The sequence below is a fragment of the Stegodyphus dumicola genome, chromosome 4 (genome assembly GCF_044657685.1).
Source record: "Stegodyphus dumicola isolate Sdum_Otavi_A_Nest chromosome 4, ASM4465768v1".
NCBI lineage: Eukaryota > Metazoa > Arthropoda > Arachnida > Araneae > Eresidae > Stegodyphus > Stegodyphus dumicola.
In genome coordinates this window covers 157,716,822-157,743,398 of record NC_140771.1, presented here as the reverse complement: position 1 = coordinate 157,743,398, position 26,577 = coordinate 157,716,822, and the positions used below count along the sequence as shown (strand labels likewise).

The 26,577-nt window shown below is 32.3% G+C and overlaps 1 protein-coding gene across 3 annotated transcripts in view; it reads left to right on the top strand.

The window, feature by feature from the left end:
* Tango1 (transport and golgi organization 1) overlaps positions 1-26,577 on the top strand; it is a 159,349-nt gene that overhangs the window by 14,164 nt on the left and 118,608 nt on the right. For all 3 annotated transcript variants that reach the window (XM_085815634.1, XM_085815636.1, XM_085815635.1), the window contains 2 exons: positions 11,279-11,365; positions 24,352-24,505. In XM_085815634.1, coding sequence (XP_085671760.1) covers positions 11,279-11,365; positions 24,352-24,505 — 241 coding nt within the window. The remainder of the gene's footprint in view (positions 1-11,278; positions 11,366-24,351; positions 24,506-26,577) is intronic.

Sequence of the window (26,577 nt, the reverse complement as noted above, 5' to 3'; positions counted from 1 at the left end):
TTCATTAATGGAAGGGGATGATAGAGACTTAATTGTAATGCCTACAGTCTAACTGTTTTGATTTTAATACTCCAGTTGTTCAGATAATAATTTCATTCTTAGTGAAAGTTCATAGATGGCTTTCTTTACCTTTTTAATTTGTTCATCATCCAACAAAATTCGGTATTTGGAATCTACATATATTGAACCCAGCAAGATCTTGCTGTCTAGCAAAATAGTTTCTCTTTTCTTCATTGAGGAAATGATTCCTTCTGCAATAAGTTGTCCCATTTTGGAAAGAACAAACATCACATTTCCCATTCTCACAGAAACAAGCCGCCTGTTAATTCTTCAGATTGTAGCTTTTTTGTGGCTATATACAGTGTAGGAAGAAGTTTCCAATTCTGCAAGATCATTCCATAGTCTTTCTGTTAGTGAAAGATTAGGGTTATCTACATCTTCTAAAAAAGGTTCTTAATTCTAACAATCTCTTTATCATCAAATATGTACTCCTCCTTTGCACTGCTTGATTAATAATTGCTGCTTTTCCTGCTGGCCTCCTAAGAATGGTATCACTTTTGGGAGTCCTTGCTGCTAGTGCTGCTTGCCTAAATTTAACACTGAGTTTTGTAACATGGGTACCAATGATATTTATAGCATTTGGTGCATTGGGCAGCCACGGGCTCATTTTTCTGCTTGCTTTGCACTGCTTGATTAATAATTGCTGCTTTTCCTGCTGGCCTCCTAAGAATGGTATCACTTTTGGGAATCCTTGCTGCTAGTGCTGCTTGCCTAAATTTAACACTGAGTTTTGTAGCATGGGTACCAATGATATTTGTAGCATTTGATGCATTGGGCAGCCACGGGCTCATTTTTCTTTTTTCGAATTATGCTACAATAATGCCATCTATGAGCTGAAAAGTAACTAAATCAGTTTAATGAATAATCTTTAATATCACATCCATCTTCCTCCCTTATATTTATTTATTACTATGTCAATCAAATGGAAAGTAACTAAATATTATTAAAATATATAATCCGTAAGTAAAAAAATAACTCAGTTTGTCATTAATTTTTTTTTTTTTCAATTCACTTTAGTTTCATTTCATTTGAAACTGTCCAACAAAAACTGGAGTTGGAGTCGACACGTTTTTTAGTGACTCCATCTCAGACTCCTTTTATCCCCAAATCTGCCTAACTCTGATTTTAACCCTGACTTCACAGCCCTGATATCAAGGTCATTTGTAGAAATGACATTTAGCTTGACAAAAACCCAAGAATGTTCTATTATAGCTATGACCAAGTTTCGAGTGAGCATATCGGTGCTTGGTGTTATCTTGAGCATTTCAGGGCTTGGTGTTGTGATTGCCTCACTGCCTCATTTCTTTCAAAGGAGTAAAATTGTTACAAAAGAAGTGTATGTAAATATCTTATTGATGATGGTAAAAGCCCTGGTTGTGGAAGACTATACTTACAAGAGAGCCCATCTACTCGCATGAGCCTCGTAGATCTAAACCGGCTTTCTGACAAGATCGGCATATTTAGTTCAAAAGGGTCTTCTTTCCCCGATAATCCAGTGCACAAACCACTATACAGCTATTACAGTATTGTTGGGAGAGTTACCAATAAATCGAGACATTCTAACATGACAGAAGCAATTCAACAAGTATTTATAGATATAGACTGAGAATAATTACAGAGAGCTGGGTGTTTAAGGTGATGATTGAAGCAGAAGACCTCTGCATAGAGTAGAAGGTTCAGAATTTGTGTTCTTTTAACAAAATATGCTAGCCCCCCTTTTTTTAAAAATTTTATTTGTTTTTTAATAAATGACTTGTATATAAAAATGTAGCAATCTTAATAGTTTAGCTGGTGCACCGTGTATATCATTTGTTGACAGTTGGTGTTAAATTATTTACTTTAATGAATTCTTAATTTGTGGATGTAGAAAATGTAATGTTTTATATGTTAAGTTTCCATGGAAAAGATGATTTTTAAAAGTAACTTTTTTTTTTTTTTTTTACTTTTGTGACTCTTCATATTCGATTCCTTCATAAAAAAATGTTTTTGTTAATCAACCTTGTAATATAAAAAGCATATTAGCTAATTTAATTGATATGCAGAGACTCGTATTAGAGGCTTTGCAATAATTGAAAAAAACTTTTAAACATATCCACAGTAAATAAGAAAACTTCTTAAATTGATGAACATGTTAGGAATGACATTAAACACAAAAACCTTCCCCAGGACCTGTGCATAATCTCTGTAGAGATGACAAGATTAAAAGAATTAACTTAGTAAGGAAACAATTTATATTTTCAAGGGTTTAGATGAATTTAATTACTGTCATGTAGTGCAGTATTTTCCCAATAGTTTCTAGATGTTCTCGAAGAGTCTGGTTTGTTATTTTATTATCAGAATGTTGAGACAAGGTTCATATGACAATCTCAGGGTTCGTACGGTCCTTAAAAGTCCTTACTTTTTTCAAAAATGATTTTTGGTCCCTAAAAGTCCTTAATTTTGGCCAAAATGAATAAAAGGTCCTTAATTTTGCTCATTTGACATTTCTTATCATTTCTAATGATTGCCATTCTATGTGTGAATTGCGATTTCTCATGAATACGGAATTAAAATTGCACGGCTCTTAACCAATCTGTTGGCGGATTTGCGTTGCGAACGGTAAAAAAAAAACAATTAGCAACCCGAACGAAAGTATCGGTGTCTGATTGGCTATTCACTCAATCTTTCGAAACAGGTGTTATCCATAAATTTAGGCAGATTGTGACGAAAGCGTGAAGCCGGAACTTCTTTAAGAGGCGAAAGTGATGATGAAGATGCTCGAGGAAAAAAAAAAAAAAAAAAAAAAGGGGGGATTCTGAAAATATTTGCCAAAATTAGAGCAATTCCAACCTGGAAGGCCACAACCCTTCTGACGCCAATAGGAACGAGATGTCTGGAAAGTGCATTTTCAATAAACTGTGGCTTCATCAAGCTGACTACAAAGACTGGGTATTGATGGATGACAATCCTTATAAAGCTAAATGTGGTCTTTGTCTGAAACAAATTGAAATTTCTATAATGGGAGAGTCAGCGCTGAAAATTCACATGAAAATTCAGTTTCGTTTTATCATTTCAATTTGTTTTTACACGGTTTTGCTTAGCTTAATTTCTGTGTTTGTTTCAATTAAGCCATAAATTAATTTTTTATCACCTTCTACGGAGTTTATTCTCTTTTGCACATACTATATGTATGGGATATCGGGATTATGAGTTTATTTCTGCAGAGGGTCTGTTATCGATTTCGCGGGAAATCTGTTGGCTCCATTTCGATTTTAGGTCGCCAAGGGCAAATTCGGTACCGCTAGCCGAGAAAAAGTGAAGTTCGGAAATACGTTTTGAAGCTTCAATAGACAATTAAGTATTTGATTTAATCCTATGCTGTTGATAGTAATGCATTATTTTTGCTAATGGCGATACAATTATTAGTTGAAAACAACTAACTAATTAAAATTTTTTTAATATTTTTAAAGCTGAAAACAACTAATTGAAACTAATTTTCCTGAATTAACTAGACGCAAAATTAACTTTCATGAATTACTAAAGTTATTGGGTAGAAGTTTAACTGAAAATATACATTCCGTATTATATATATATATATATTTATACAGTACAAAGTCCGAGGTCGGGACTTCGGCGATCCCAGATTTGAGATTTTTCCGGATATTAGATCATTTTAAATCTACTAAGATGGCACATAGAAATTATAAAATTGAAAATATGAAATCGTGATTTATGAAATAATGAAGCATTTATGATTTAAAGGGTATCAAAATTTACAAAAGAAAAGAGCTTAATATTTATATGTTTACTTTATTATTAAACATTTCTTTAAATGTGAGTTGTTTGATTTGTTTTCTCTTCTAATACTTTAGACTAATACTATAGACATATAATTTCTTGAGTTATTAAGTTCCATTGTTCAAGTCCTGTAATTGCTGTGTCGAGAATTCCGAATAACTTGTCAATCAAAATTTTTTCTCGTTCAGTAACCTCTCTGTTACTTTCTTCACTATCAGTAGCTGTATTTTCTGGATTTAAGGCTCGTTTCCACTACTGCGTACGAACGCGTTGCGTCAATTGAAGACACTCCTACGGCATCCGTACAAGCGTCTCCACTGCTGCGTATCCGTAAAATATTTTCATTTTCCGCCGCTAGGTGTCACTGTAAAATTTTGGTGCAAACAAGCAGTTCGCGAGTTATGACGCTGAGCATCTGAATTTTTCTCGCTTAAGCGATTATTGTTTGTTTTGGATTTGATATAGATCCTGACGTAAAACGCAGAAAAGTTTTGTTTACTAAATTCCATGTTATTTTTATTTCTGCTTATGAACTGCGAAAGTAAAGTACGCTAGCAATTTTTAGATAAGTAAGGTTATAATGCATACTATGAACATCACTAATTCCATAGAAGAAGTAAATTAAAAAAAATTTTTTTGTCTTTCTAGAAGCCTTAAATATTATGAAATAATATAAATATTATTAAAACTAAAATGTACTGTTAGTGAAAAAGTAAACAAATAAATAAAATAAAAAAAGTTAAAGGAATTAAAAAATAGTGGGTACTTTAAAAGTACAGAGCAACTGTAAAGAAAGGTTCACAATATTTACACAAAATTTGCTATGCTTGTATACCGCCAACTTCAGGGTCATAGTTGGATAATTTATTAGAAATCTCGTTTGTTTTAAAATGCACTATGGGCAGTTATATTTTATGCATAATCCATAAAATATTTTTAATATAAACATTTTTAACTCATATCTCTTTTTATAAAAGAAGTTATAAAAATAAGATTTTTCTCTTTATATATACACACATCAGGTAAAGAAAATGGAAGTATTTAATTAATTAATTCCTGCGCTTCTGTTGGAGAGGACTGAATTTAAAAGCTATTATTATAGTAATTTTTTGTTAAAAAATGTTTAGGGCATTAATACTGTCTCATGTTAATTGGAATGAAAGTTATGTTTAGAGTCGTAAACATCCCAAAGTCTGAGCACATGTATATACATTCACATATAAGTGAAACGAAAAAATATATATATATCTGCAGGGTTTCAAAATAAATTAAATTTAAATAATTCTCTTGCGCCATTGCTGCAAGGAATGAAAATTGAATTTAACAAACATTTTCTATTCTTAAAAAGCAAATTTAAAGTTAATTAAATTTTAATGAAATTTAATGCAAACAAATAAATGATTAATTATTGCTGCGAACTAATATACAATATCATTTAAATTCTGAAGCATATGTAAATCAAGTGCAAGTATCAAAATCCATGAAAAATTTATTTATCCTATAATTCACTTATGCATTTTTATAAATTTTTTAGGAATTAAATCTATCCTATTATTCATTTATGCATTTTTATAATTTTTTTAGGATTAATAAGTTATTCTATTATTCACTTATGCATTTTTATAATTGTTTAGGATTAATAATCTATCCTATTATTCACTTATGCATTTTTATAATTTTTTTTGGATTAATAATCTATCCCATTATTCACTTATGCATTTTTATAAATTTTTTAAAATTAATAAATTTTTGGAATTATATATTTATTCATGGATTTTGATACTTGCACTTGATTTACATATGCTCTCAGAATTTAAATGATATTGTAGATTAGTTCGCAGCAGTAATTAATCATTTCTTTGTTTGCATTAAATTTCATTTAAATTTAATTAACTTTAAACTTGCTTTTTACGAATAGAGAATGTTTGTTAAATTCAAATATATATGTACAGTATATGCTTTAAATTAGTATTATATAATTTTCAAACTTTTTTGTGGTAAAAATTTAAATAAATAAGAGCACAAATAAAACAATATATTTAATGCATATAATAATAGAAATAAATTATAAGACACGAATATAGATCAAATTGGAATAAAAAGCTAAGAAAGTTGCAGACAGGGTGCAAAAAGCGTATGGGATTCGAACTGACGACTCCAAAAGGTGAACATTGTTACCATCAGCTTTACCACTAAGCTAGGATTGCACGTGAGTCGCATGCATATTTTGGCATATATACATTATCAAGTAAATCAATTCTTAAAACTTTAAGTTTTTTTGGTCCTATTTCAGTTTGCTATCGTCTGAAAAATTCACCAGGGTTTGTTCTTCAGCTTCTAGTACATTTTTTACAAAAAACATTATCTTTTAAAGTGGCGTTCCGACTGAAGTTAAACAAGCTGCTAAAAATATATTTCATGTGCTTACAAATATATGTTAGCCAAAAAGATATATTTATAAAGGGAAATACAAATTTAACATACTCTTCAATGAACTGGAGTATTTAAAAGGCTATCAAATTTAATTTATAATTAACGTTTTTAGTTTTTACCTGTTTCAAAAGAAAAAAAATAGCAAATCTTTTAATCATATCTAATTTGCTATAGCAGTTTGATATAGTCAGACATTCATTTTCATTAAAGCTAAATGAGTATGCAGAACTAGGAAATGATTATGAGAACCAATTTTGTTATTTCATGGACTTGGAATTATAATTTTTGCCGCTGATTTTCTTGAACTGAATTTCTTGAACGAACAAGTACTGTAGTTGTATTTATCTTGTTTTTCTTATCTTTTTTTAACTAAATTCAGCTGATTGCTATCTTTTTCAGCATGCAGATTTCTCGCTAATGTTAATTCAGAAATAAGTATTTTTTAGCAAAATGTTCTTTTCCTAAGCGAGCGTTCATCGCTCTTCTGCCGCCATTAATTTTTGGTGACTACACATTATTGCTCCTTTTTTACCACGTGACCCCAACGCATCCGCAGACATACGGATAGAAGTTGAACATTGTTGAACTCCATCCGTATGTCATCCGTCACCGCACACCGACCGGATTGCAGATGTCAATCAAAGTGAATTCGCTCGCTGATTGGAGAAACGCATACACAGCAGTGGAAGCGGGCCTTTAGAACCATACTACAGATTTCGCCCTCCGTTAATTGATTGATGATTGGGGCATTGTCATCGCAATGAAAAACTTCTGTTTAATTTCCCTAAATTCTGCCGCCTGTTGCGGCCATGCGAGCTCTGGCACTGGTTCTGACTTTATGTGAATAACAAATCAGTTATTCTTAATTCAAATAGCACTAAATATAATCATTTGTCCTATGATTATCTTTAACAAAATCTATTTTTAGCATAAGGAAAGAAATTTCTGTTAAATCTCCCCTTGTCAACATTTTAGCGCATTAAACTTAAATCTGTAATCGGATAATACTCTGTTATTTGGCGTTGCTGCATGAGTCATCACTCAAGTTGTCATCCGTTGATAAACATGCGGTGAAGAAAGCAAAATACAATAAATAATGATTCGCGATTTCGGCATCAAGGATATAAATATTAGTTGGTGTAAAATTAACAAATGTTTCGGTTTGAGATTATGCCAAGCAGATACGCAGCTATGGAGTCAAGTTACTAATCACACAAATTTATGCTAAAATAATTATTTCTTCAATAATGAGATATTTTATTTAGCGCCAAACTGAGATTGAGGATTGGGATTTCCGATCGGGAGATAAGAATCGGGAAGATTAAGAATCTGGATTAGCTGCAAAACATCTTTCCCTTCTCAACTGCAGAGTTTCTTCTAACAGTATCATGAATTTTGTCAAGTTAGAAGAACCATCTACTTCAGGAAAGGATGTAACTGCTAATTCAACATCAATAAGTGTAGAAAATAATGAAATCAATTCTTTTCTTTTCAAATCTGAAGTTACAGATGCAGAAATATTGTGGGCTTTTAAGTGCATCAAAAGCCACTATTCTTTTAAATCGTGCGATGATATTGGGCCGTTATTCACTAAAATGTTCCCGGATAGTTCCATTGCAAAATAGTTTTCATGTGGTGAAAAGAAATGTGCTTATATCTGTTATTTTGGTCTTGGCCCTTATTTTAAAACTTTGTTACTAAAGCATTGTAAAAATGCTGAGTTTTTTACATTACTATTTGATGAGACTCTTAATCTGACAAATCAAAAGAAGCAACTAGATATTTATGTGAGGTACTGGCATCACGAAAATAAGGTCAGAATTCAGTACCTTACTTCTGCATTTATAGGGCATGTAACAAGTGAAATTATTTTATCCAAATTTTATGAATGTGTTGAAAAACTAAAACAAATTGTGTCATCCATCGATATTTGTGTCAAAACTCGTACAAATATCGATGGATGGTCCTGCAGTAAACTGAAAATTTTATGATTTATTGTAACAGGACTTGACAAAGGAATATAACATTCAATGCTTGACATTAGGGACATGTGGTTTACACATTCTTAACAATGCTTTCAAGCATAGGATGTCATCCACTGGCTGGGACATTTCATCATTCTTATACTCCTTATATTGGATTTTTAAAGATTCTCCTGTAAGACATGAAGATTTTTTAAGTATATCTGGCTTAAAAAAGCTACCTGTGAAGTTCTGCTTTTACCGATGGTTGCAAAATGTCCGAGCAGTTGAAAGAGCCATTGAAATATGGGATGACTTGCTACTGTACATTAAAGAGGTTGAAATGGGGAAGTTTAAAAAAAATTCATCGAAACCTTTCTCAAATATTTTGGAGGCAACTAAAGATAAAACATTTCTTATAAAATTAAATTTTTTTCTCTCTCTGTCCAAAATATTATTGCTTTTCCTTGAATATTATCAAAGTGATAAACCACTTATTCCCTTTTTTGCTGAAGATATCTTAAAACTCGTAAATGATTGCCTTCAGCACTTTAAAATTTTGAAACTAGAATATTAAAAAATAACTAAAGCAGAAAATCTTTATAAATTTAATTTTAATGATCCAAATTGTTATAATGATAAAAGTAAAGTTTATTTGGGATTGATTGCTGAGCAGTTAATGAATGATAAATGCCACAAGAAGGACATTTCACAAGCTGAAAGTTTTGCATTGAAACAAGAAGGTCAACCATGTGTCTTAGCAATGGTACAACACTTAATGTCTAAATGTCCAATAAATTATTCTCTTATTCGAAATGCATCTTGTATAGACCCGCGATTGATGGTTAAAAGTCCAGAAAAGGCCCAGAACAAAATGAAAATAGTTCTAATGGTATTAATGCAGAATAAACATGTTTTACAAGATGATTGGGATGAAATTCTGCTGCAGTTTGGAGAGTTTCTAGACAAAGTAGTTAAGACAAATTTACATGAATTTTCTACTTTTGATCCTCAAAATCTTTCTTTCGACACATTTCTCACTTCTTATTTTTATGATTTTCACTATTCAAAAGTATTTAAAATAGTGAAAATGATTCTTATCTTGTCACATGGACAGGCCTCTGTGGAAAGGGGCTTCTCTCTAAATAAAGAAATTGAAATTGAAAATTTAAGTGACTCATCATACATTTTTCAATGCACAGTATTTGATTACATAAAATTTTCTGGAGGTGTTCTTAATATCAAAATTAATAAAGAAATGAGATCAGCAGCAGCTTCTGCAAGGTCTAAATATATGCAGTATTTAGAAGAACAAAAATCTTTAACTCAATCTGAAAATTCAAAGAGGAAAAGAAATATCATTGAGGAAGAAATTGATTATATGAAGCAGAAGAAAAAATTTCTTCAAAGGGACATTAAAGATATTAATGAAGAAGTAGATGCTTTAGCAGATGAAGCTGAGACCAGCATGAACATTGATTTGTTTATCAAAGCAAATGAACTTAGAAGAATAGTTAAAGAAAAGGAAATAGACATAAATAAATTAGATGTTAAAATAGCTGAAAAGATTTCAGAGTTAAAAAAAGCACAAATGTTTTGTATCTTTTATTGTACAGTTTATTATTCTAGTATCTTTAAAAAAACCAAGGAAATAAATTGTATGTTTACAAATCAGTTATTTTAATCTGCAAAATATTCTTACATTGTGATTATAATAGTAGTTGACTGTGTTTAAATAAATATCAAATAACTTAAATAATAATCATGTAAATCTCTAAAAGACTGTTATTAGTGTAAAATACACTTATACATGTTTTTAAAGAAATTATGTTCCTAATTTAATATTATCTACTTCATAACTTGTAGGGAGTTAGTATAATTTTCAAAATTGTTTTATGGTAAGTATTAAAGTGAATTTAATAATAGTGCATAATACACACTTCTGTTAGTTTCTTAAAGTGAAATTACAAGCATGAAGTCGGTTGTATGGATAATTGCTTTATTCTATTCGTTTTTTGTTTGCTGATAGGTCCTTAATTTTTTCTTTGATGGTCCTTAATTTTCATGTAAGGAAATGTGTACGAACCCTGAATCTCAAAATTGTCTTCACTGAATATTTGATTATAAACAGCATTGCACTTGCTGAAAAACAGAATTTTGAAATGCCAAAGACCTTGGTAAATTATATGGAGTAAAAAAAAAAAAAAAAAAAAAAAAAAATGATGAATGGATTGGTATATGCCTGCTGCCCATGTGGTATGCATATCACATAAATATTGAAGGAATATAATGATAGATTCCTGATAACATCCATTTGATAAATGACTAGATAAGGTAGAAGTAATAAAAAAGGAATTGTGTAAATCAGAAGTGTATAGTATTCCTATTCAAGATGAGATAGTAGGAAGTCATCACAGTGTGAACAGTCTCGATGAAACACAGTATGTAGGCCTAGAGATTTATCAGCTAGAGTTATGAAATACAAGAGTGACATGCAGATACTCATCAACAACAATAAAATTGATTAAAACATTATATATTTAATTAAATGTGTAAATGGTCACCCACCCTCAGAAATAGGTTGGAAGCAAATTAAAATCCTGAGGAAACTCGTAAAAATAGCCATAAAATTAGGGAGGCAACAAAAATTACATTTGGGCTGTGCTTTCAACAACTTTATGTATTTTGACAGTCAATAGTTAAAAAGGAAATAATCTGCCAGTGAATGGTAATTGTTATATTGTAACCACAGATAAATTCACTTGAAAGCGAGATAGGGGGAAAATTGTCAATTAGAGGGAAAAAACAGAACATTGTTTGAGTTCCACCTGAAATGTAAGCAGATTGCCATGAAAGTTCTAATAGAACTATATAAACTAACATATTATCTGAAAACAATAACACTTCTTCAAAGTATCGAAAAAGCAGTTGCCAAATTAAGAGTGAAATAGTCAATTATAAAAAAAAATTCAGTTTCATATAAAGATGTACATATTATTGAATATGCTGTTTTGTATTTGAATTTAATACTATTTTTCTTTTAATAGTTAAATGGGGAGAAAGGATATATTTCAAAAGGTTTTATCAAAGAAACAAAATCTTTTGTAAAGAAGCTGGTGTCTGCAGAAGTAGATGTAAGTAAAGAATTAGTAGAGATAATAAGACTTTTTATTATAACACTGAGCTAATTTTGTTTTTTCACTTTGTTTAATTAAATTTCAGGCCTTTTTTAAAACATTTTTGGGGAATTTACTTTGTTTATATTTTATCTTGTTTCTTTTGAATTATTTTTGCATTGTCATAATGTGGCAATAAAAACATTTGTCTTCTGAATTTTTTTTTTTTTTTTTTTTTTTTTTAAGCCCAAAAGCGCATTACCTCAGAAATGCTATTAGTCTTGTAATGGCATTTTGTGTTGAATCACTATAAATGGCTGTATCACTTTTCAAATTGTTGCCACTAAATATTATCTACCTGTGTTATACATAGACTCCAACTACTACGGATTCTCCGTAGTTTCTACGGAAATTCATGAAAAACTACGAGCTACGAAAAGTATGGAAAAAACTACGGATTTTACAGAAACAAGAGCAGGAGAACCAGTACGCAAAACGGAACCAACTAATTCATCCGATGATTGGCTGAATACTCGTGTTATCATATATCACGTGTTGAGTGCGTTCCTAGTTTTGAAGAATTAGCCAATCGTAGATCAGTAACTCCAACCGTTAACGACTTATCAATAGTTCCACCCAATTGTCTGTCTCCCAGGTTCCTCGCTGATGCGTGTTTAGGCTGCATTCGGCTGCATTGTGTAGTTTACGGCGAGAGCTTAGCGTGTGTCTTGTGAACTGTGAATCAGGTGAAAGATTTTTAATCATAATGCTGCCTCGAACGAAGAAGCCAAAATTATCAAAGCAGAAGTTTAAAGATTCATATTCTTCAGAATTTCCATGCATTAAAGCGTCCGAAATTTCTGTGAATCACGCACACTGCAGTGTATGCAACAAAGACTTCTCAGTTGCTTATGGCGGAAAAGATGACTGTAAACGGCATGTGTTTTCTCAAAAGCATGTAGAACTTGGCACCGTAAAATCTAAAGAAATAACAAATTTCTTAATAAAAGATGATGAAACAGATCCTATAAAAGCCGAATGCTATTTTGTTCGTTTTTTAATTGAACATAATCTACCGCTTTCTGTTTCGGATCATTCCAAAGAGCTTTTCAAAGCAATGTTTCCGGATTCTGCCATAGCAAAAAAATTTAGCTGCGGTCATACCAAAACTGCTGCTATTGTGAAAACGCTTGCAGAAAATACTGTTGCTGATATTATAAAATCAGTGTGCAGTACATCATTTTCTCTAAGTACTGATGGAAGTAATGATAACAATGATAACAAACTGTACCTATTGGTTATAACATACTACAGTAAAGAAAAGGAAGTGATAATTACTTCATTGATTTCTATTTTAGAATGCATGAATAATACAGGAGAAGGTATTTTTAATTGTATAAATGAAAACTTTAAAAACAAAGGTTTAGAATGGAAAAATTGCTTATCATTTTCTTCAGATAATGCTAGTAATATGATTGGAAAGTTTAAAGGTGTAGCATCATTTATCAAAATGCATCAACCAAGTATAATCACCCGAGGTTGTCCGTGCCACCTCTTGCATATAGCTGCAAAAAAAGCTACTGAAAAATTAATTGGCTCAGAAATTGAAATGTTGATAATAGATATATATTTTTACTTGGAGTTGATAATAGATATATATTTTAAACGGAAGCATAGCTTCAAATTTGCTCAACAAATTTTGGGACAGAATGCAAAATCTTATAAAATTTTGAAATATTGCAGTACGAGATGGTTGTCTCTTTTAGAATCTATAACAAGGATTTTGGAACAGTGGGATGCTGTGATAAAATTTTTTGGAGATAAACCAGATAACAGTGAGAATGAAGGAAAGAGATTGCAAAACATTAAAAAAATTTTACAGTCACCGACCACCAAATTGTAATTGTTATTTTTGAAAAATACTTTGCCTTTGTTTATAACAGTAAATATTAATTTGCAACAACAAGCTCCTTATATACATAAATTGAGAAGAGAACTTTTTGAACTTTTAATGAATTTATTTGTTAGATTCATAAAACCATCAGTAATTTCTAAAGAAAATGAAGATGTTACTCTAACGTCTATTCCATTTCAGAAGTATAGTAAACAAAAAAAAACAAAAAAAAAAAAATGAAAATTTAGTGATTGGTGCGGAAACAAGACTATATTTAAAAAATGCCAAGTTGAATGAAAGTGAAGTGAAATCATTTTTCAATTCTGTGCGAGCTTTTTTTGTAACTGCATGTTCATATATAATTGATAAATTTCCACTGAGTGATCCATTTCTAAAACATGCTGAAGTTGCTGACATCAACTTGAGAACTGAAGTCTCATTTTCATCTGTTCTTTACTTGATGAATACTTTTCCATCCATTATTGATGAAAAATGTCTTAATCAAGTAGAAATTGAATTTTCCATGTATCAAGTAGATGATTTGAAAGAAATTGTATATTTGCGTATTGATATAGCATGGGGAGAAATTGCCAAATTAAAAAATATGAATGGGTGTATTAAATACAAAGTATTGCCTTCTGTAATGCTTGCTGTCTTAATAATACCTCATTCAAGTGCAGCTTGCGAAAGAATTTTTTCTATTGTTAAAAAAAATCAGACGGAATTTCGACCAAATTTAGGTCTTAAAACTCTTGAAGCAGTTTTGATTGAAAAAATAAATATGCAGGCAAATGAAGAACTGTGTTATAAAAAAACATTCTCAAAATCAGAACTTAAGCTTGCTAAGCATGCTACATATAAATCTTTGCATTCATAAATTATGCGTATTTTGTTTAATACTTATATGTATCATTCTTGGTTATTTAAATTTTATTTCCCTGTAGAAATCACATCCAGAATAAAGATATGATTTATAGCTTCTGATTTTTTCTATGATTAGTAGTGATTTGAAGTACTTTTTATTAGTGAATGCTTGAGGAGTTAAAAGAAAATTTCTAATTAAATGTGCATATAATTTACAAGGTATATTTTTAATTATTCAGTTTTATATGTATATGGATTTTAAATGTAATAAAATTGATTACAATTAATTATTAATTTAAAATTAATGAATGGTTAATTACAACATACGCTACGCGCACATTTTCAAAGTTGTAAAAATGTCGTTCGCGCGTTGACTACTGACAAGGTTTGCTGAAGGTTGGAGTCTATGGTTATATTTAAAGAATTTAAATAATGAAGAATCTGCATGAATGTAAGTATGTTTCTTGTATTGTGAAAAAATTATGATACCTAGAGCTATCAGATTTTGAATAATGTAGTCCTTCACCAGAATATGAGCACCTGGAAGCCCGAATCTTGAATTTCAAATTCCTAATTTTTCATTTCTTGGATTTTTTTTTGTCCTCTAATTTAATTTCTTCCCTTAAAAAGTAACTGTATTACATCTTAATATTGATTTTTTAAAAATTAATTAATAAATTAAGATTTTTATTCAGAAAGTTTGATTAGGTCGTAGCTATTGTGTTTGCTTAACTTTATGTAGAGTAGCGGTTAAATGATAAAACAGTTCAAGCAGTTAAAACAAAGTAATTGCCTTGCTTCAAAGGGTATTTATGATGATTGAATTTTTTAAATGTATTTAGTCTGGTGGATAGGTAATTATTAAATTTTAGAAAATATATGCATAGCTGAATTTCTTAGGTAAATTTCATAGATATGTTTATATATGACTGAAAAGTTCTAGACCAGGGGTTCTCAACCGGTGGTACGCAAGAGAAAAATAGGTTGTACGCAAAGAAGCAAATTATTTTTAACTATTCAATTAAAAAATTAAAACCCTAACATCCTGTTAAACATAAAAAATGCTGGGGTTCACAAAACAAATATTTATTACTGAGATATGCAGAGTTACATGCCAGGACATACAAGCAAGCAGAGGTAAGCACAAGCAAGCAGAGGTAAGCACAAGCACAGATAAGTAAGTACAAGCAGAATAATACTAAGCAGCGATAAGCGGTTACAGAGGTCATATATATAACTTTACAACGCATCATGGTTTAACAAATCATAAACAAGACACAATAAATAACCAATCAAAAGTAACATACAGAATGGGATTAAGTTTTGGAATAACTCGGACTTGGCTGAAAGCTAATGAATATATTGGACGTGACAGAAAGCTATACTTCTATTAACCAACAAGAATGCGATTATAAACATCTCAACACTCCCCCTTAGTCGCATGTTATACAAAACATAAAAGAATTACACAATTTTTAAACAGCTCAATGATAACAGTTCATAGAATTTTGTTTTGGACAAAGCCTTAGTTAAGATACCTGCAATTTGTAAACCTGATTGTACATATTCAATTGTAATATTATTTTCCTTAACAGTCTTACGAGTGAACTTTAATTTTATATCAATATGTTTCAACCTACCTGAAAAGTTTTCATTAACAATACTTTTAATACATGACTGGTTATCCTCAAAAATATAAACATTTTTAACACTGGAAATTTAATTTACTACATTTTTTATCCATAAAACATCTTGAATACCTTTACATAAAGCAATTATTTCAGCTTCTGTTGATGAAAGTGCAGTACACTTTTGCTTGTTACAGCACCACATAATAGGACAGTTTGAAAACATTATAAAGTAACCAGTAATTGATTTCCTATCTTGAGTATCTCCCCCCCCCCAATCTGCATCTACATACAAACACAAGTTTGCCCTTTCCAAATCACCCTTTTTGTATATCAATTTTAAATTTAAGGTGTTTTTCAAGTACCTAAGAATTCTTTTTAGAGCACACCAGGCAACATCAGTAGGATGCTCCTGCAGTTGGCTTAAGAAATTTACTGCAAAAACAATATCTGGCCTTGTGATATATGCCAAGTAAAGCAAAGATCCAATTAATTCTTTGTAGGGACCATGAAATGCATTTCCTTTCTGAAAATCAGCTGCTGTAGATTTTGGTTCAATGGGAGTTTGGGCTGTTTTACAATCAGACATTTTAAATTTATCAAGTAATTTTTCAATATATGGTTTCTGATCTAAATATAAACAATCAGACTCAAATTTCAGTCTAATGCCTAAAAATTCTAAGACCCTTTCAGACTTTGACATTTGAAATTCACTAGACAACAATGATACTATAATATTTGTTTCTTTTACATCCGAACCTGCAATTAATAAGTCATCTACATAAAGAGCCATAATTACTTTCTTACAATTTAGATTTCTGATAAAAATACATGATTCAGAGTCCAATTGCTTAAAATCTAATTTAATAACAAAATTAAGAAACTTCTGATACCATTGTCGAGGAGACTGTTTAAGACCACATAAACTCTTTTTAGGTTTACATTTCTTACCACTCATATCATCATATCCTTTTGGCTGGTTCATGTAGATGATTTCATCTAACTTACCATTCAAGAAAGCTGTCTTGACATCTAAAGTAAATGTTTGCAAATCTTCATTATTGATAATTACCAGGATTAAACGTAAAGAGCACATACTAATCACCGGAGAAAACGTTTCTGTATAATCTATACCTGGCTTTGCAAGTTCCATCTCGTTTTTTACGTAGTAGCCATTTTCAGGATATGACTCTTTTAACAGGTGGTAAACTTTGTAGATCCCAGACATCGTTATCTTCCATAGATTTCATTTCCTCGTCCATAGCTCTTTTCCATAGTTCTTGTTCTACTTGTGGTAGATTTACAATATCTTCAAATGTCAGAGTATCTTGTTGTGTAAACATTACTTGGTAAATCTCAGGATCAGGATACCTAACTGGCTGTTTCTTTTCTCTTGAAGATTTTTTTTTGTTCCTCCTTTGCAGCATTTAATTCGCCATTATCAGTGTCTGAAATTGATTTGTCTTCATTTTTAATGTCATCATTGTCATTTTCACTCAAATCAGAACTGTCGGGAATATATTTTTGATTTTCTACTTTTTTCTTCATTAAGTTTAACATTTCTGGAAACGATGCATCTTGTTTCTGGAATCATGAAACAATATCCTATTGTGGAATAACCTGCAAATATCATTCTGACAGATTTTTCATCTAGTTTCTTTCTTTGCGATGGTGGCACAAGAGTATAAGCATCACAGCCAAATACACGAATGCTTGTTAAATCAGGATTTTCACCATACTTCAGGAAATAAGGAACACGATTGTCAATCGAACTATTTGGGAGTCGATTATTTATATAAGCAGCCGTACGTACTGCTTCACCCCAAAGGAATTTTGGTAATTTTGCCTCAAGTATCATTGCTCTAGCTTTTTCGAGTACAGTGCTATTTGCTCGTTCAGCAACACCATTTAGAAAAGGTGTATAGTGAGGTGCAGGATCTATTTTTACACCTGCTCTTTTAGCAACTTCATGATATTCTCCACTGACATATTCTTTGGCATTGTCGCAGAGCAGTTTTGTAACAGTGGGATTCAATTTAAAGAATAGTTTGAGTTCATCAGCACTGTCACTTTTTCTTTTGAGCAGTCTGATTTCCATAAATCGTGAGTAATTATCAATTATAGTTATGAAATACTTTTCCCCATGGAGTGTTTGAGGTTTTATTGGACCACATATATCAGTGTGTATAGTTATAAGCGGTTTGGATTCTTTTATGCTAGGACCCTTTCCTATAGGCAAAGCACTTTGTTTGGCACGAACACATATTTCACAAAAAGATTCGTTTGCAGGAAGATTCATTAGTTTTAATTTTTGATCACAGCAGTGTCCTAATCTTCTGTGCCATAAATCATCATTCTTTACTGCTAAAGCTGTAAATAGGTTTGGTGAAAAATCACTAAAATATTGTCCGCATTTGTCCAAATATCCAAAACGAAAACGCTTGTTTTTGTTTTTAATATAAACTATTTCATTTTTAAAAATTACGCTCAAACCTGCAGCTTCAATATTTTTTACAGAAATTAAATGTCCGTTTAATTTTGGAATGTAAAGAACACCTTTTAACATTATTTCAACACCATTCGTAGTTTTACCGCAAATATCACCAATTCCTTCCTCTTCTAAAACCGCAGACTTAGACGCACACTTAACAGTTCCAGTCTTAGGCTTAATTGAGGTAAACCATTCCTTGTGAGAAGACATATGAGAAGTTTCACCAGAATCAATAATAAATTGATTATGCACAGGATTTCCAGCCATAAAAGATATTGCAGGGGATGCATATTTGTTACTATTTGAATTTACCTGCTTTTTAGAATTATCAAAACATTCACTTTTGAAATGACCAGTTTTCCCACAGTTATGACAGACGCAGTTCTTTTTCCTACAAAATTTAACAGAATGTCCTTTTCTTTTACAATAAGTACAAAATAATTCTTTATGAGCACTAATAAAAACAGAATTATCTGTATTTGGTTTAAAATACTTATTTTCACTTTTACAATTAAACATAAGAGATTCGCAATCAATAAGTCTACTTGTTACAAAATCAAAACTCAAATTATCGCTTGGCTGATTTTCGAGAGATGCCTTAATATTTTCATATTCCTTTGGCAAAGACATTAAAATGTAAATAATAATATCAAAGTCGCTTACTTCAGAGACAGAGATGCATAGACTACTCACCAGGTTCATTATGCTGTCGATATGCTGTCTCATTGACACATCCTTAGATTTCCTTATGGTAGCTAGACGTTTACGCGTTAAAATTTGACTCACTGCACCTTTAGCGCTATACGTAGCCTGTAGTTTCTTCCATATTTTACGTGTCGTGTCTTCACGTTGAAGAGCAGCAATAACATTATCACTCAGAAGCACAAGTATTAAGGCATAAGCCTTTTTTGATTTCAAAACATCTGCAATTCTGTCCGTAATTGCTTCTGTTTCCAAAAATGTATCCAATTCTCTTGTTGTAAATACTACTCGAACTCTTCGACACCAAACAGTAAAGTTATTAACACCTTCAAATGGTGCTACACCAAAAGCTTCCCTTTCACTTCCGGAAAAAGCCATCATTCACGAAACACCAAATCAAAATCACGCGAACGATAAGTTATTAAACTGAAGGTTCAATTAGGGGACTATCAGCGAATTCTAACTTTTGAAGGAACCACGGTCTGCTGTTAAACATAGAAAATGCCGTGGTTCGCAAAACAAATATTTATTACTGAGATATGCAGAGATACACGCAGAGTTACATGCCAGGACATACAAGCAAGCAGAGGTAAGCACAAGCACAGATAAGTAAGTACAAGCAGAATAATACTAAGCAGCGATAAGCGGTTACAGAGGTCATATATATAACTTTGCAACACATCATGGTTTAACAAATCATAAACAAGACACAATAAATAACCAATCAAAAGTAACATACAGAATGGGATTAAGTTTCAGAATAACTCGGACCTGGCTGAAAGCTAATGAATATATCGAACGTGACAGAAAGCTGTACTTCTATTAACCAACAAGAATGCGATTATAAACATCTCAACACATCCTGATCGAGTTTTTTCTCTAAGACTCATAAATTTATGCGAACTGAACTTTGTTCAAGAATGGTGGTGGTAGTAGTACTGATACTCAAGGTTTTCAATTTTTGTTTAAGTGGTATGTGTTAGTCAAAAGGTTGAGAACTGCTGTTCTAGACTATATAATAATTCAAAGCCTTAAGTATTTTACCATATGGAAAGATAATTTTATTTACTTCAACTAGGTAATAAAAATTATTTATATGTGTTAGGGACTTGATGGGTTATGAGAAATTAAAAACTGAGTTCTATTCAATTCAAATGGTGAATTATTCATATTTGATTGTAGAAATCTGTATATAAATTCCCTTAAAAAATTTCCAACTTTATTTTCGTATAAAGCTGTTAATTAAGCATGGAATGTTGTTTCTGGTTAACTATTTTCTGAATTTTCTTTCACCTGCTTAGAGCCCTTGTAGTCAATCTATGAGTGAAGTCAGATTTTCATTTGTTTTGAACTGACAGAATGACCAGAGTAATGGTATTGCATTAAATTTTGCCTAATTTAATTGAAATCATTTGAAAGATTTATTGTACTTCCCATGATGAAGGGATGGCATAGCACAAACTTAAGTGAACTAACTGTATTGTGATAAATTCTGAATGAGCTAAAATGATGAGATGGTTGATCAAATACAAATTTTGGTTAAGTAAGAAATTATATAAAAATATCAAATATTTTCTGAAATACCAATTAAATGTTTTAAATGTTTAAAATTAAACAAGAGTCTTATTTTTAGCATATTAGCATAGATTTTTAATAAAACTGTTGACTTCAAAGGCACTAAGACACTGGTGCCTTTTTTTTAGAAGTAAAAAATATCTGTGCAAAGTGGAAGAATATAAAGAAGACAGAATTGTGTCTTCCCACAAAATTCAAAGAATTTTATTCAAAATCTGTACCAAAATAAAGTTGCTTTTTAGCCTCATTTAAAATTTTACATTTCTGTTTTTCTGTTCCATTTGATTTTAAATGTTATTGAAAAGGTGTTGATGTGTCACCTTGTAGTCACATATATAAGATTTATTGAAAATTAACCAAGCTTTGGCTGGAAAAAACACAGTTACTCACTTCAAAGTACGATATCTAATCCTTTTTAAAGTTTTTTTTTTTTTTTTTTTTTTTTTTTTTTAAGCAGCTGCTGCGAGAAGATTGCAGCTCCTAAGTTGGAAGCATGTCTGGAATACCTTTTCAATTTGTAGGTGGGCCACTGCATTCTCTGTGATGTCGTCTTATATTTCAAATGTCTCTTTTAAACGACATTTCGAATTTAGAAGTAGTTAAAAAGTAGTAGTCATGTTAATAGATAAGAGACCCTGATAAAACTGAATAATTTGTGCTTGCGTGAAAGCCTGAGAACACCAGGAAACCATACGCAAAAAATGAGCAGATTTATTGTTGCTATGCAGTTGTCAAATTTTCACTGCCACTGGTGAGTGAGTGAGTGCACCGCTATGATGGCTTCCGACCACGGACATGAACCAAACGGAATTATATACCATCACAGCAGGGAAGATTCCAGAGTAACAAGGTTGAATATTATAAACTAATAACAGTTTTTACATATTGTTAACTGCAATGCATTAAGCGTTATTCTGGTTATCTGCTTTAAGTTCTGAACTTTTGAAACATTATAATATTATCCACGGTTGTTTCTGCTTAGGCAGTGTCCTGAGATTTTCTCTATTTTATCAAGGGCTATTCTGTTTTTGAGTGTGTTAGTTGTCCACATTGCCCAGGCACAGTCCGCTGGTTTCTTCAAGTGCCAGGTTCTTGTATGTACACAATGGAAGTAATAATGGTCCGTGTCGCCTTCCTCTCCGCATTCGCAGAAAGGAGTGTCCCTAAGTCTGAATCTGTTCAGGTATACTGGGAATGGTCCATGACCTATCAAGAACTGTGTTAGGCTAGCACAGTGGGTCTTTATTTCCATGTTAACTTTTGGCAGTAAGCGAAATGTCCTTCGTCCTACCTCTGCCTCTGTCCATCTACTTTGCCAATTTTGTAGCAGACTTGTCAAAGTTGTTCGCTTAATATGAGACCAAGGAAGTTTAGTTGGTCTTTCTAATATATCCGTGCAGTTGGCTGCCTGCTTGGCCAGTAGGTCAGCGGCATCATTGCCTTGAATCCCTCTGTGAGCGGGAACCCATTTTAAAGTGGGTCTTTGCGAAATAGGCATTGTCAGAAGCTATTTCTGAATTCTGTATACCAATGGACTCTGGCTGTTTTGACTTGCGATAGCCGCCAGACTTGATGCCGAATCACTGAGTATGGAGAATTTCTCCTGTTGACATGTGTTCGCATATCTAATTGCAGCACTGATAGATAGAAGCTCTGCTTGGTATACTGGGTTGTTTGAGCCTAATTTCCTTTTCCACTCGAATGTTACAACTCCATTTTCTAGTCTACAGAAGGCACTGCCCGTGCCGTTCTCAGTTTTGGAGCCATCTGTGAAAAGGTTATTACTGTACCTCTGAATTGATTGGTTGTCTATACTGATACCGTCAGAGAGATTAAAAGCTGCTGGATGAAAGTTATTGCAGTTGTTTTGCTCCTCGTAGTCCGAGTGGTGATAACTATGACCCCAGAGTGTTGAAGTTTGACCCAGCCTAGTAACCCTTACGATAGCTGCCTCCCTTTCTACTATCAAATCTAGGAGAGGAATTCCTGCTAGTTGTTGTAGGGCTAGTGTTGACGTGGTACGGTAGGCCCTGCATACTTGAAGTAGCTGCTGTCTCTGAATAGAGAGCAGGGATCTTTTCATATGAGAGGTAAGTTCGCCATCCCAGATTGCTGCTCCATAAGTTATTACTCTTTCTGTAATGGTTCTATGCCAAATTTTTAGTAGCTTAGATGAGATACCCCATTTATGTGAAGTCATGCGTCTCATGTTGTTGCTTAGGATGCTAATTCGAGTCTTAAGATTCCTGACATGTGGCGTCCAAGAAAGTCTGTTGTCGAGTGATAGCCCAAGATATTTCAATTGGGGGAAACATTTTACCGGTATCCCATGGAGTTTAATGCTTGGGTTGCGTCTTAGCTGCCTGCTGCGTCCTATGAGCAAAGCTTTAGTTTTCTCTGCCGAAATCTGAAGCTTATGTGCTCTGGCCCATTGGGAGAACAGATCAAGACAGTATTGAGATCTCATTTTGAGGTTACTCCTTCCTGCCACAACTAGCATAAAATCGTCCACATAGGCTATGATTCGAGCGTATTCTACACTCTCAAACTGATGAAATGCCGAGTTTGCCACTATATTCCACAGTGTTGGTCCAAGGCATGACCCCTGTGGGCATCCTCTAAAGACATTTTTGACATAAATGCCGCTGTCTGATGTTACTTGTACACTTCGATCTTGAAGGTACGAGCAAAGGATGGTAATAATGGCTGTTGGGCACGCCATGTTGTGCAGCAAATTTATTACGTCTGGCCACCAAAGGGAGTCAAAGGCTCCCTTGATGTCAATGGCTATTGCCAGTGAGTGCGAATTGTTATCCTTGTTCTGTTTGATAGTGGCCATTAAGTCTTTTATGGCATGTTCAGTTGAGTTGCCCATTCGGAATCCATATTGGTTGGGATGCAGGGCGTTGTTCCTTTGCAGGAAGAAGTCCAATCTGTAAAGAATTACTCTTTCCAATACCTTACCGAGTGCTGGCAGTAGACACTGCCACTGGTACTGCATCTCACAGCACAGAAATAACAGAAGACCATCTGGTCATTGACTTGTCCCTTCTAGTCATGGTGTATTGATGATGCACCATCACAAAAGAGATAAAAGAAAATTTACATGATTTTGTTGAACAGTTATTCTACTTTTATGCATCTCAGGGCTGAAAAGTTGTTTTTCCTATGATGACTGCACTTTGTTTTAATAATACCCACAAAACACAAATTTCTTCTACTTCACTGTTGTTGCTTTAATACAGATTTTGCAGACGTTCTGTGCTTGGCCAAATCTTTTCTCAAAATTTACTGAACCATGGGAAATCTTGCCCTCAGTAATCAAAGATTCAATACTTTCTGAATAGACCTTGTATTAAATGTAAAAAGCACCATTTAATGAACCTAATAAGTAAATGCACACGAAAGCAGTGTATATGATATAAATATCTTAGATTTGTATATAATGTATGTAAAATGTAACCAAATGTACTTAAATTTTCAGTGTAATCTGTGTTCACAAACTCTGTAAAATGTGCATCCAAATGTATCATTATGCCCTTGTTTGGCCCTGTATTGCAACTAATAATTCTGGCCAAACTCTAGATAAAGGTGGACGTGGCGCTATACGAATTAACCAATTGGCAGAGAGATGGTGCCCATGTCCTCCGTCGCATGTCGCATATGATTATGTACTTACTAAATAGACTAATGAGTCAAAAATTTAAAAAAAAATTAAAAATGGAAAATTACCAGTAAAGTTACAGCTAAAAAGTGATGCGTAGTAGAAGAATTTTTAATCTTTCTTGTTGAGGTGGAAGATTTACGAGTGATTATTTTCATCTTAATTAATTTGTTATTTATATTTCAGTTTAAAAATTCGCACACAAGTGATAGCTCCAGTGCAGTGACTGGTCAAGCGCATTTGAATAAAGAAACTCAGTCTATGTATGGTACTCAGTTGAAAGCATCTGTAAATGATTTTAGTTTGCACACCTCTGGGAACAGTTATTCAAGTGATTTTAGTAAGTATATATATGTAATGATTTGGTGCTTTCTGATTATCTGCACTTCTAATGAAAAGTTAAACTCTTTCATGACTTTGGAGAATATTCATGAACGTATTGTTTATAGGGTTTTATTTATTTTTACTAACAGTTATTTTATTTTGTAAGCCTTTCCTGAATTCTCTTATTCTCCTCACATTTCCTTCCAAGGATGTAAATGAGTTACGGTGAACAAGAGTATTTTATACTGTTGAAGTAAAAGATTTAGACAGAGAATGATTTCACTATTGTGAGTGCATGTTGGTACTTTCTTCCAGCTGTTAAGCTTAATATTGGCTATACATTCTTGCCGCCGAGTTATTATCTTGCAGACGTAGGTTTCTGAGTTAACATGTTAGCTTAAATTTAATTGTGTAATCTTACACTACTCTTGTTTCTGTAAGCACGTAAGTTGGTGCTATCTATTAAATATTGTGTGTTCAATAAAAGGATCTTTTACACCCTTCCTCTGGTTGTGTTCTTCTTTAAGTCTGTGGAGGAATTCACAAGGATTAACACTTAGATAGATATTAGATAGATTACATTTTATGATAGCTAAGAAAACTAGACCTTGCATGTTGACTAATTTTTTGTCAAGCTAATGTGAGAGGAGGCCATTTCCAAAATGTGATGCAGAAAAAAAAAAAAAAAAAAAAAAAAAAAAATAGCTTTTTTGAGAAATTTTCCTTTTTTGCACTGTTGTTCTTTTCATGTACACAGTAGTATGTTTTTCCTTAAAGAATGAGAATTATACAAACTGGGCATTATACAACTTGATTGTCTACAGGCCAAAACAAACATAGGCTGTGTGCATACCTGGGTTTCTTTTTTATATTGGTGTTCTCCTTATGTACACATTAATTTGTTTCACTTTAAAAACATTAGAGAATAGCATAAACCCAACATTATACAACTTCAGCACTGAGCTGCAGTCAAAACAAATACATGCTATGTGCGGGGCTGGATTAAGAGGTTTAGAGGCCCCAAGCACTTAAAAGATTTTGTTGTCCCAATTATGTTTATGCCAGCGTTTCCTTCATTCCTCTCTCTCTCTCAATTTTGGTTTAGGTGCACCATACATGTAAAACCGGCAATGTGAATTTTTTTATGCTCCTTTTCCTGAATTCCTAAGGACCTTTTTGCAGTACATTCTTTCCTTGATGCCCTAAGCACATGCTTATATTGCTTAATAATTAATCCATCTCTGGCTATATGCACATAAATCCTTTTTGATGACTTTATAGCCATATGACTATTTTTGAAACATAACTACTTTGCTTCATGAATGCTTTATGGCTTATTTTCAGACCTTTTTGTAAGAGTAATATCAAAATGTACCAATGATGCTTTGAGAATATTTGAACTACAGAGAAATGATTTAAATTAAAGTGTCATTTTTTAAAATAGCTTGTAAAATTAGTTTGATAATTTAAAAAATTAACAATTTTAGTCAATTTTTAAAGATAAAAATTTATTTTAAAAACATTTCCCCTGTAATTTTATAATAATGTTTATGAGAAAGAGGCAGGATGTGTAATATGGGAAAGATTGTTGTTCAAGGGGAATTATCATTTATGAAGCTTTTGATTTTGTATTCCTTATCTGCAAAAAGTTCCCAGTTGTTCTTTATCTGCGAAAAGTGAAAACAGTGGCATGATAAAAGATATCACTTGATGTTTTGGGGAGAACAATGCCTTTCATTCCTGTTACCCTGAGTGATTTCTTACTGCAGGTTACTGATAATCAAAGTTCTAAAGATTTAAGTATAAGCTGAAACATTAATTGCTATAGTATGGTATTATGATGTGTAACACTCTTAACCTCCATATAAATTCTAATGTGCTATAAATTCTAGTTATGCCTAGTGGAAATCTTGAACAGCACATTAAATGATTTTTTAATGCAAAATGCTGTCTTTCTGTTCAATGATCTGTGATATTAAGGAGTGAGAAAAACAAAATTTTGCAGTTTATAACCTAATGTTTTACGGAATGAGCTCCATGTTGCAATTATCCAGTTGCATATTTGAGGTAACATTGCTAAAAAGCTAT